At 41.6% G+C, this 13317-nt stretch overlaps 1 protein-coding gene across 1 annotated transcript in view; it reads left to right on the top strand.

Annotated features, from left to right (window-relative positions):
- Window positions 1–478: 478 nt before the first annotated feature.
- Fnta (farnesyltransferase, CAAX box, alpha) overlaps window positions 479–13317 on the top strand; it is a 50364-nt gene continuing 37525 nt past the window's right edge. Inside the window, exons 1-2 of the mRNA XM_033765572.1 lie at window positions 479–601; window positions 6407–6525. Of these exons, the coding sequence (XP_033621463.1) occupies window positions 479–601; window positions 6407–6525 (242 nt within the window). The remainder of the gene's footprint in view (window positions 602–6406; window positions 6526–13317) is intronic.

Raw genomic sequence — 13317 nt, 5'->3', positions numbered from 1 at the left:
TATAATATCTTCACTTGGGAAGTTGAAGCAGGAGAATTGCTACAAGTTTGAGGCTAGCCTGGGCTACATAGCAAATCCAAGGCCAGCTTTTACAGTGTCAGTGTCTCAAAAAAAAACATCACAAGACACAAAAGTTACTCAAGCTGAATATGTCCTTTCCACCTGTAAATTGTGCTTCCTCAACCTCAGAAAGCAGCATTATTGTTGGGCAGCAGATCTCAACTTCAAACACATGTAGACAGCCTGAATTGTAACCTGACAATGTAATGCACATCCTAAATCACTATCCTGATCATACTCCCTTAAATATACCCAACTCTGACTCATAATGTGTCTCATTTCTTGGTTTGAAAACATCCAAGATATCTAATAAACCCCTCATGTCTTTTACTGACATGTCCTAATGATATAGGAGAAGCATAACTTCCTACCTACTAGATATCAGATGTACAAAGTTCATGTCCTCCAAAATCAAAGAATGAGTTTCACAGGAAAAAAGTTAACAGTAAGAAAAGTTGAGGTGCATAGTGACTACTGTGCCTCTACGGAGAAATGCACCAGTGAAAAACGGACCAGTGGACGAAATGGACTGAAGTGGCTGGTGAGTTATTTGGGTTCAGATATCTCCCAGGAGAGAGTGATTAGTATAGTAAGTAGTCATTTTGGAAAGGGGTGAACTAAGCTTGGAACTAAGAGTAGCTGCAGGCTGGCTCCACCACTATGAGATGGAACTGAGTTAAAGTGGGCAGGATGTCAAGAAGCCAAGTTCAAGCTGTCAGGGAGCTGAGTTTAAGCCAGCAGGAGGCACAAGGAGTGTTGTAGGGTGGGTTACAGCCTCACAGCCAGAAAGCAGCCTGAGCTTCAGAACTAAAGGTGCAGCTTTGCTGGGATTATTCACTACCTGTAAATCTACAGCTGACTTGTTGGGTTTAATCAGCATGGATCTAGGCTCTGTGTGCCCAACTTGAGTACCATTGAGATTAGAGACACACCCTGAAGTGGACATTTTTAAAATTTTTCTGTTTTTCTCATATCTTGTTTTTGTTTACTTTTATTTCTTTTCTTTTTACTTGATTGTTTGTTCTTGTTTTTTATAAATGTGAAAACTGTTTCCAGTTTTTTTTTATTGTTCTGTTCTATTCTTATTTTTATTTCTTCCTTCTCTCGTTCCCTCTTCACCAGTTTCCCAAAGTTTTCACAATTTTCCTTTGTTCTCCAGTGTTGGGGGTCCCAAATGGAGAGGGACTTACTTAGAAAAGAAAGACACAAAATGAGGCACAGGGGGTCAGAACTTCAAAGAGCAAAGACCTAGATCTTTATTTGTTCCTCTTTTTATATCCTACATAGTGAGCTGCTACATGTCACTAGTTACAGGCTACATTAGTCATTATAGAAGTTAAAACACTACAGAGGTTATATGCGGCAACAGTAAATTCTGTTTCTGGAGCCAAGCTATAGCAAGCATACATCTGAATAAACATACTCAGGGAGACATTCTTTCCTTATCTACAAGCAGCAGGGAGCACCTGGGACACTGCAAGTGCATGTCTGGGAGATCAACTTCGATCTCTTGCTGTCAGGCCTTCCTAACAACTCCATGAATACACACAGGTCACCCAGAGGTCTCCTGCATCAAGACAATGCCATTATTCCAGCTTTGCTTCTAATCTCTTCCTCTTCTTCTATTTCTCTATCCCTACCCCCAGCCCCCTTTAAATGTTCTCTGAGAGTAACATCACCATATTGAGAGCATGTTTGCTATGTACAATTTTCTGGGTTGCTTTACATTTTGTTGTATAACTGCATATCTAGTTCATTTGTTAAAGGAGGCAAATTAACAGGTCACCCAGAGGTCTCCTGCATCAAGACAATGCCATTATTCCAGCTTTGCTTCTAATCTCTTCCTCTTCTTCTATTTCTCTATCCCTACCCCCAGCCCCCTTTAAATGTTCTCTGAGAGTAACATCACCATATTGAGAGCATGTTTGCTATGTACAATTTTCTGGGTTGCTTTACATTTTGTTGTATAACTGCATATCTAGTTCATTTGTTAAAGGAGGCAAATTAATAGTGTAAGACCTAAAGTCTCACTTCCACTCCACGGAGCGTGAACAGCCGAAAGGCCTCCACGATGCTGGGCCCTAACACCCAGCGAGGCTCCGGGAACACGACAGAGAACCGAGAAACCCAGGAAGGAACACACCAGCCTAGATGGTAAAAGACCTTTATTAGTCTGGCCAGATGGCGCTCCCGGAGCCAGGTGGCTCAGAGAGGCAACTGCTCAGGGGCTGAGGTACTTTTTATAAGGTTTTTCTAAACAAAGAGTCAGGGAATTCACAGAACAAGACTGCAAACACATTGCTTATCTTATGCAGGAAATGTTCTAGGGTCACCTTTTGTCAAACCATTTGCCCCTGGGCGGGCTGTTAACCAAGGTAGCAATTAGCATATGAAGAAGCACAGTCTGGCCTATTAGCATGGAGTCACTTTAGCCTATTCAAGTCTTACAATCCCCACTGATCTTAGGTAGAATCAAATCCTTGATTCATTGTTTTAAATTTTTAGCTAAGGGGTCACAGCAATTTGTAAAGGCATCTCTTAGACAGCTAAGTTGGGGATTAGGATTCCCAGAGCACAAAAAGTTTTCATATTTTTATCATCTGTAGGCTCATAAACTCTTAATTTAGAAGTATAATAACTCATAACAGTATGACACAATATAAGAGTCTATATCTAGATTGTAGTTCTCCTTCTTCAGCCGTGCGTAGACTCACCAGCTTCCGGTGTGGTGAGAGCAGGGCTTTGAGTGCGTTGTCTCTTGGCCTCCTAGAGTCGGATTCCCTGGAATTCTGTTTTACTCTAGAGTGGTGTAGCTGAGTTTCAGCTACCTTGATAGCTGTGGGAGTAACTATAAGTGACTCATATGGCCCTTTCTATATAGGTCAGAAAGGGGTCCTTTTCTAAATTTTAACATCACAGGGAGGTCTTTTTTATTTTTTTAATTTACCCTTGAATATTTTTTTGAAATACTTGCACAATTTTAACTCCTGTGATTTTATACTGGATAAGCCCTAATGTAAGACCTAAAGTCTCACTTCCACTCCACGGAGCGTGAACAGCCGAAAGGCCTCCACGATGCTGGGCCCTAACACCCAGCGAGGCTCCGGGAACACGACAGAGAACCGAGAAACCCAGGAAGGAACACACCAGGCTAGATGGTAAAAGAGACCTTTATTAGTCTAGCCAGACGGCACTCCCGGAGCCAGGTGGCTCAGAGAGGCAACTGCTCAGGGGCTGAGGTACTTTTTATAAGGTTTTTCTAAACAAAGAGTCAGGGAATTCACAGAACAAGACTGCAAACACATTGCTTATCTTATGCAGGAAATGTTCTAGGGTCACCTTTTGTCAAACCATTTGCCCCTGGGCGGGCTGTTAACCAAGGTAGCAATTAGCATATGAAGAAGCACAGTCTGGCCTATTAGCATGGAGTCACTTTAGCCTATTCAAGTCTTACAATCCCCACTGATCTTAGGTAGAATCAAATCCTTGATTCATTGTTTTAAATTTTTAGCTAAGGGGTCACAGCAATTTGTAAAGGCATCTCTTAGACAGCTAAATTGCGGATTAGGATTCCCAGAGCACAAAAAGTTTTCATATTTTTATCATCTGTAGGCTCATAAACTCTTAATTTAGAAGTATAATAACTCATAACAGTATGACACAATATAAGAGTCTATATCTAGATTGTAGTTCTCCTTCTTCAGCCGTGCGTAGACTCACCAGCTTCCGGTGTGGTGAGAGCAGGGCTTTGAGTGCGTTGTCTCTTGGCCTCCTGGAGTCGGATTCCCTGGAATTCTGTTTTACTCTAGAGTGGTGTAGCTGAGTTTCAGCTACCTTGATAGCTGTGGGAGTAACTATAAGTGACTCATATGGCCCTTTCTATATAGGTCAGAAAGGGGTCCTTTTCTAAATTTTAACATCACAGGGAGGTCTTTTTTATTTTTTTAATTTACCCTTGAATATTTTTTTGAAATACTTGCACAATTTTAACTCCTGTGATTTTATACTGGATAAGCCCTAATGTAAGACCTAAAGTCTCACTTCCACTCCACGGAGCGTGAACAGCCGAAAGGCCTCCACGATGCTGGGCCCTAACACCCAGCGAGGCTCCGGGAACACGACAGAGAACCGAGAAACCCAGGAAGGAACACACCAGCCTAGATGGTAAAAGACCTTTATTAGTCTGGCCAGACGGCGCTCCCGGAGCCAGGTGGCTCAGAGAGGCAACTGCTCAGGGGCTGAGGTACTTTTTATAAGGTTTTTCTAAACAAAGAGTCAGGGAATTCACAGAACAAGACTGCAAACACATTGCTTATCTTATGCAGGAAATGTTCTAGGGTCACCTTTTGTCAAACCATTTGCCCCTGGGCGGGCTGTTAACCAAGGTAGCAATTAGCATATGAAGAAGCACAGTCTGGCCTATTAGCATGGAGTCACTTTAGCCTATTCAAGTCTTACAATAGTTATCAGAGTTTGTCACTTTCTAGGCTATGTTTGATGTCATTGTTATTGCTGATTGTACTGCTTTACTCAAGGAGACATAATTGTTCTAATAAGTGGTACTTCCTGGTATGCCAAGACTGAGATTGTGTAAGGATCATAAACAGTACTATAGGCTAATGCCAAAGAACTAGGGGCTGGGCCAAATAGGCAGCAACTTCTTGTCTCCAATAAACTGAAGAAATAGGATCTTGTAACAGACTCAAATCCCAAAAGCCAGCTCTACCTGGAAGACATCTCTGAGAAGTAGTATTTCCTAAGGGTTTTAAATACTTGCAATAAAGCTACTTGCCATACACAATTTCCAGGCATCAACCTAGGAATTAAAAATTTTAAAAGACACCCAACAATGAATGTAACTGTACTGTATAAGGTAGGACAAAACCAAAATCAACCAATATGATTACAACTATAGATGCCAGGTAATGTTGATTAGATGGAGATTAAATTGGGAAGCTAGTCAATAACTAGCATATGTGGATTTACTGGAATGAATGGGCTAGCTAGGGATGTTTTGTTTCCCAATTAAGGCAACAGGTGTCATATTTCGAGTATAATAACTGCTATTTATCCCTAGGGAAAGTATGTGGCTATGGTAATTTCTCTCTTTTTAATGTTAACAACCTTCAGTAAATGTGCCTCAATTGTTTTCTATGCTGAGGACGCAGCCATTTTCAGCTGTCTTATAATATTTTCTAAATAACTTAGCTGTTTGCAATATGATTACTAAACCAGTACATGGATTGATTTGGCACTGTCCTAATTCCAGTAGTCCAGAAGGGGCAAACACACACACACACACACACACACACACACACACACACACACACACACACAAAAAAAAAACCACTGTAAATGTTCCTTTGTTGCCTTTGCTACTGTGTGGGTGCCATGAACTGTTTCTCTTCTGTGATTCCCCTCTGCCATGTACCACTTGGCCTTGGAGCCAGCCAGATATGAACTGAAACTTCTACAAACTGTGAGCTAAATATAGCCTTTCCCCTTTAACTTTGGGTGTCAAGTATTTTGTCTCAGCAACAAGAGGAAAGAAACTAACACACAATTTAGTACCAAGAGTGCAGTCATTGCTGTGTCATTACCTGGCCATGTGACTCAAAAGCTTTAGTTAGGTAAGGTTTAGCAATGCTGGCTGAAAAAGTAGAGCTGTTCACCTTAGGCTGTACTGTATGGGAGATTCTGATCAGACATCAGAAGACAAGAAAGCTGGTAAACACCATGCTCAGGATGTTTCTGCTAGGAAGAAGGATTGCATTGGCTATGGGCTCCAGATGATGTGTGTTATGCCTTGGAAGAAAGTTTGTCTGAAGTTTGCTCATGTCCAGAGACTTTTCCTGATACTGAGATTAAGAATAGTAGACCAATCTTACAGAAAAAAAAATTCACAGTAGTCTAATGTTGAGACAGGACTATGGCGACTGTTAAAGACTTTTAGCCAGATTTATGTTGAGAATCAAGATTAAAAAGCCCAGCAAAATTATTTAAAAAATTGTGAGTTTGGCCAGAAAGGAAGCACTAGTAAAGCTGTGTACTGCAAAGATAGAGTAGAGGAGAACTCCACTGCTGAGAAAAAATAGAAAAATAGAAGAGATGGCCTGAGAGCATCATAAGAAACAGCAGGACACCACCCTTTGCAGCTTCAAAATTGCAAGAGTGAAAGACTTTTCTTTGAGAAGAGTCTCAGAGCACCATGTTCCAGAATGGCAGTTACCCAGGGAAATTGTTCCCCAGGATTTGGTTCACAGGCAATTGAGCCCTAGAGCCAAGAGAGAAGGAAACCTCCAGCTGACAGATGACCTTGGCATCATCTATGTGGTGTTGGTTTTAGACACATGAAGAATTCAAGAGTTGTGGGGTCCGGAAGGCTTCCACCCAGATTTCAGAAGGCCTGGGAGGCCAGGAAGTGGGTGCCAGAGCCCGCAATATTGATTATGCCCAAAACATGCTGTAAGCAGTGCAAGCTGCAAACTTAAATTGCTCAGTTGGCTTACTTTAAGAAGTAATTCTGACTGAAACTACATGAGCACTGTGGTAGCACTTGGTTAATATGATCTCCCCAATAACAGCCACAGCCAAGACCAGAGCGATGGCCTACGAAGCTGTAGGGCTGATACGTGATAACATCCGTAGCTGAGGTCGGAGTAATGTCACCCAAATTCCATTCCCACAATTAATGCCTTCATAGCTTGAAGGACAATGCTCTAATTACAACCATATTTTTGTCCATCATTCTTCTAATTTGAAAATGCTTTGACTTCTATTTAAAGCCTTGCCTACATTAATTTCCATAGTAATTTCACATACTGCACATCCATAAAGTGCCAGCCAGAACATACAGACAGGTAGTCCAGGAGAATGGAAGATGCACCCAGAAGTTTTAGGGGCAAAGTGTACAGTTTTATTGTTAATGCCAGCGGGTCAGTCTGGGACTTCTCCACAAAGGGACTGATCCCTCTTTGGGGTTGGGCAGGGCAGGTTATATTCTCAGGAGGGGGCAGCCTTGCAGGGGTTAAGCACTTTACATTGGTTACACAGAACACATGTCATCTGGGCCCAGCAAATTCACCGGTTATCAGATATTACAGACAGCAAGGTCAGTGCACAGAGCCACATCTCATTTACACTTGGCGGGGAGATAGAAGTAATAAAACAGAACAAAGAAAATTCCAGAGATGCTTGACAGGAAGTTTCTGGGACATACTGAGGGAATGGGGGAAACCATTTCCACCAGTAAGTTTGGCTTGAAATGCTGAGAAACACATTCCCCATTCAGCTATAGAAGCCTGTATAGCTAGCTGGTTACACCAATAAGATAAATTATCAGCCTAAGACCTTTCTTAAAAACAGTCCTTGCTGCCAGGCACAGTGGTGCATGACTGAGATGCGAGCACTTGGGAACCTGAGGCGGGATCATTACGAGTTCAAGGCCAGATTTTGCTATGCAGTGAACTGCATAGTGAAGCCCTATATCAAAAAACAAAACAAAGCAAAAACCATCTTTGCTTTCACAGATATAAAAGGTTTTTTTCCCTTCTGATTCATATTAAAATAAATCTCTGTTAATTGATGACCTTTATGAAAAGTTCTGACAAGTCTATTTATAGTTACAAACCTAAAAACTGAAAAAGGGTTGTTGTAGTTCAGTCTGGTCAATACATCTGAGAGTGCACTCCAATTTAAAATAGCTGTTTTATGTGTTCATGAGTTTGTCCACCTGTCTGTTTAATATGTGTTAAGAAATTGTTAACTCACCTGCAGCTGCTTCATGTAAGAAAAGAATTTTTTGGGCTGGGCATAGTGGTGCACACCTGTAATCCCAGCATTCGGGAGGCTGAGGCAGAAGGACTGCCATGAATTTGAGGCCAGCCTGGACTACATAGTGAGTTCCAGGCCAGCCTGAATTACATAGCAAGAGCCTGTCTCAACCCCTCCCAAAAAGGAAGTTGAAGAGTATTTGAATGTTAATCTATAAAATGCTTTCAATAATCAGTTTGTGATTGATTAAACAATTATTATCTTACTTCATAACATAGCTTACATATTTGGGCATATATGTATGTATACATGTAAAACAAGCTATGCTGTGAGTCAGCTTTCAACTTGTTTATAGAGTTAAGCCTATGTAAATTTAATACATAGAAAGTAACAAATAAGTGCTCTCTGTTATAAAATATTTGTTGAGACCTTAAACATAAAAATGCTCAAACTTAACATCTCTTCAAATTTGTTACTGAGATTTACACTTGATTGACATCTATCAGCCTTGATTAAACAAGCATTTTATTATTGTATAAATGAAATAAACTTTTATATTGGGTAATAAGTCTATTTGGGGTCATTAATTCTATTTCCTAAACTTATCAGAGCTGTAAAATGTCTAATTCTTGTCAGTAAAGTTACACTATAAAATCTGGTAAAGGAATCTAAATTTTGCCTTAACAGTAAAAACTAAAAAAATCTGTGCTTACCAACTCAAGTCATTTGTGAAGGCTGGTTGTAACTCAAGTGGGTCAATTGAAGGCTCAGGCTCCTCTACACAGCCTTCAAAGTCCCTCTCCTGTACACAGGCAGATGTCAGTGTCCTTAGAGACACTGTCCCAGGATTTCTCAATTAACCCCACATGGGAAAGAATGTTGTAATGTTCTTTCCAGAATTCTGTAAGGGTTAAATCTGTATCTGAGTCCATCTGGAAGCACAAGTGGCTGGTATTTGGGTCATAAGTCAAGACTTAGTTCCTAGATTAAAACTAAAATTAAAGAAAGTACTAAAATTCTGGCCATAACATTTTGTTTTGTATGTCAGGCTGGTCATAACTTGAGGGTCCACTGTACAAAGATTTCTACATAGTTGTAAGACTAATTATTGCTAACATTCAGGTATATTAGGTTATGTATTTTGTGTGTCTCACGATTATAGACCTACAAAGAAGCAAGCTCAAAACGTCTCACTCTGATAGCTCCCAGCTAATGTTGTCAATGGTGGTACATTTTTTAGGCTCAAGCATCTGGCATTCCCTTGTGTTCCAACTACTTGTGATGATATGAACATGCCAACCTGATATGAGATAGTCAGACAGATGTTGCAGATACATTTTCAGGTCTGGGCTTCTGAGATTATTATATAATTGTGTTATAACAGTTAAAAACATCCAAGCACTCTGGGGTCCAGGCAATGTCACTCTAAAAATTAGAAGTTGGACATTAATGACCTATGGGGTGCATCTATGAACAGGTACATTCTTCTTTGATGCTATCCTATTAAAGGATGACAAACTTGGGCAAAGGTTCTTTATGTTTTGAAGATAATGGACTCAAAAGTTATTTTATATTAAAATGGAGATTTTAATGTGTTTCAAAACTGGATGTGGTGGTGCACACCTGTAATCCCAGCATTTAGGAGGCTAAGGCAGGAGGATTGCCATGGGTTCAAAGCCAGCCTGGGCTATATAGTGAGTTCAAGGCCAGTATGGACTACATAGTGAGACCCTTTCTCAAAAAACAAAACAACAAAGAAACAAACAAAAGAGTTTCAGAGATAATAATGTCATCTATGGTTGTCATGCTAAAATGCTATGTTGTCCTTGTCTATAAAAGTTTATCTGTTGGCATTCCATAGGAATTGACTTCTAAAATGACCATGATTGGTAAAAAATAACAGTTCCCTTGTCAAATTATATATTTCAACAGTTTTCCTGGGTGTTCAACAAACTAAAGTTTGCAGAGGTAGAAAAAATAACTGGTTAAGACGACAGCCAATATTTTGGCCCTGGTCCTCCCATGTCAACAAGGACCCAGAACATGAGGGGATCTTTTCTATAGGACCCTACAACTGTGGTGAGTACCCAACCTGGAGAATAGGGAGGTTATTGTAACACTAATTATTGGATCATTGTATCCCAAGGGCAGGAGTCCACCAATCTGCAGGGTGCCAGAAAGGAGGGTCGGAGAGAGAGAAGTGTCTCCTATGCTTCCAGGGGAAGCCCCGTGGTGCAGCAAGACTGTGACCCATCTTAGTGGCTGACACTGACAGGGGAGCTGAGATGCTCTGTACATGGTTCCAAAAGTAACCCCTGAAGAGCTTTAACTGACATATAGTGACAGGTTTATTTTGATCAACACAGGTCTCACTTTAACTTGGTCTTAAACACCCAGTAGAAAGGTACAATTAAAAGATGTGTACAAAGAATGTCATAATAATAAAGGCTACCTATAGAAAGGGGTCTCCAATCACTGACCTTGCTGGCATTTTATAGCTACACCTCTAGCTTACCACAGTTATGATTGAATGAGGCTACAGTGGAAGCTATAAAAGCTCAACAAGAGTCTTTAAATTACTTAACTAAAGTTGCCCATCAAAACAACTGAACTCTCCTTCTTACGTCTAAAACTGGATGGACTTGTAAAAAAAGAAATATCAGAGTTCCAGATAACCTCCATCAGTAGTTCTCTATCTAGAGCCAGCTAGTTACAATTACTTTTTCAGTCCCTTAAAAGCAGTGTCTGGATATGGCTTTTTCTCCAATCTACCTTTCTATTTCTAGTAGTGTAAGACCTAAAGTCTCACTTCCACTCCACGGAGTGTGAACAGCCCAAAAAGGCCTCCACGATGCTGGGCCCTAACACCCAGCGAGGCTCCGGGAGCTCGACGGAGAACGAGAAACCCAGGAAGGAACACACCAGGCTAGATGGTAAAAGACCTTTATTAGTCTGGCCAGACGCACTCTCAGAACCAAGTGGCTGGCTCAGAGAGGCGCCTAGCTCAGGGGCCGAGGTCCTCTTATAGGGAGTAAAAGAGTGGGTTAACATTTTGGGCTCACAGACAGGGGACAAAGGTCTGCCCACTTGAGCTGGTGGTCAGCAGTCACATATTGATGAGTAACAGGTACCACCTATAGGATGTCTCAAAGGTCACTAAGACACTCCGGATGAGCAAACAGTTTGTCAATTAGCTTGGGCTCTATGTCTGGAGTCTCTAATTTACAAGTAGATTCAGATCCGGACTCCAAACAATACAAGAGTGATTCACATTCTTAGGCCCGGGCAGGAACAAAGGTCGGGGCTGTGGCTACAATGGGAGGGGTTCAGGACACTGTCTCCTAGGCCCTTTGCCATTTAGCAAGGGCTTGTAATTTAGGTCCCATAGTAGGTTTTTTTTTTTTTGTACCAGGAATCTAAGTCTGGACCTTGTGCTTGTGAGGTGAGGTGGCGCCACTGGAGCTAAATTCCCAGCTCTCTAGTGCTCATTCTTTTGTTATATGTGCCCTTTAATCTGTTGGAAAAATTTTTTATTCTTGCTAAGAGTCTGCTAACTCCAAGTGATCATGTGGATGGAACCAAAAGAACATGTGCCAGACTTCTTTTACCGAGATCCACTACATCAGCCTTCTAAAGAGAGTTCATAACTGCTAAATCCTAACATGACCTGTATCCAATCCCCCTTCGATTAGCTCCCTGGAGAAGGACCCTGCCTTGGGTCTCCTCTACTCTGATTCTTCTGAGCTCAAAGCAGCTAGATGGAAACTATGCCTATTCTCCCCTCACTGCAGTTAGGGGTAGCTTTTCAGAGGGCTGAATATTATGGGCAGCTAAGTTTGGTAGAAATTAATATACAGTCAGAGAGGGACTGGGCTCTCAAGGAAGTCAGTGAAAATTAAAACATCAGAATTGTGGCTGGAGGTGCATCTGAAGGGTACCTTAAGATAAAGTCACAATGGCCAGACTTACATACTTCCTTAAGGGATAAGCAAAACTTGAGACTATATTACATCCCTGACTTATGAATGAGTTTCATTCCAAGAAAATATTCCTAAGTCAGATCCATTCATAAATTCGCAAAGTGAGTTTTATACATCTTTAACAAAAATATAAAATGTAAAGCATAAAAAAACACAAATATTGTTAATAAATCATATTTACTTTTACAATTACCTTACAATGGTGGTACTGAGCTGGAAAACAATTTCTGAGCAAAAAAGGTTCTTCCTGCAGCTGGCTGACCTAACTGACAGAGCTACCCCATCTCATACCCCTCCCACGGCCAGCACGTCTTTCTTCATTGTCCTTTGTTCTCGGGAAGTGCCTGTATACAGTGCCCTTTTCTATAAAATCTTGTAAACTAAATATAACTTCCTGAATGCCTTAAACTGATAATAAATGCCTTGCTTCTGTATCCCCTCCCCGCTTCCCTTAGCCCACATGAACCCTGTTCACTACCAGCTCTGGGCGCATCGTTTTGTGGAGAAATCCCGTCAGTCTGCCAGCATCATAAACCTGCTTCCAGTTTCAGGGTGCGTTCTCCATTCGTCTTAGCCCAATCTCGTTTTACCACTAAGAGCTGCCACACTGTAGACTGTGAGTTTGCTGTTACAGTACAGTACAGAACAACTGTAAATAAACTATGTTTACTTGTACAGATAACTCAAAATGGTAAGGTGAGCTACTTCTGCAAGTTTTAATGTACGAATGTAGTAATGCAAGTTCTTTTCGTGTCTGTGAAAGTTCAGAACCCAAATGTTTGTAAGTCGGGGAGTTACTGTATACTGTAATTAGTACCACCCATCCCGTGACATCCAGCTGTGTCACTCACCTGGGTGGGTGACCAGAACACCGGGAGCCATCCGGTCCCCAGAATGTTCCCGTTTTAGAAGTCAAAGATAAGCCAAGGTTAATGATGTCAGACATAAACCCTTGCTAGGTGCCCCTATCCCTATTGGATCAGTATTAGCTAAGAGTCTGTACTTGTAACCTTATTGGCTGATGTATTTGACCTACTTGTACACACATTTTCTGTATAGATTACCCCTGACAAAGGGCCTTGGTGGCCGTCCACTTTCAGGACCACTCCTGTCCCGCAGGAGCTCTCTTTCAATAAATCTTTCCTATTCTAAACCTCCATTGTCCTTGGGAATTCATTCTTCAGTTCGGCGGATACAATTGGCACATCTGATATCTAGCATCGTTTCTCCCATATCAAAATGAAATATGGCTTATAAAGTCAGCAGTGAAAAAAATGCAGGACCGTAAAGGTCTCGTACGGGTGGAGAAGGCTACTTTCGCTGGGTCTGCAGAGCCAGACCAGAGCTCCAAGATTTCTCGCAGTTGTTAAACTCCGCCTGGGCACAGCTGACCGTCCCCGCCCATGGCGAACGAGCACTTCCGGAAGGCGGAAGGCGCCCCGCCCCGGAAGTGCCTTCGGCCGCGCCTCCCTGGTTGGGCGCCGGAGACCGGAAGCTCGGCGGG

This window comes from Fukomys damarensis, unplaced genomic scaffold (genome assembly GCF_012274545.1).
Source record: "Fukomys damarensis isolate Sample0158 unplaced genomic scaffold, DMR_v1.0_HiC HiC_scaffold_18, whole genome shotgun sequence".
In the NCBI taxonomy this organism is placed as follows: Eukaryota; Metazoa; Chordata; class Mammalia; order Rodentia; family Bathyergidae; genus Fukomys; species Fukomys damarensis.
Note: the sequence above shows the minus strand (reverse complement) of the source record. Positions and strands in the feature narration are given on the sequence as shown.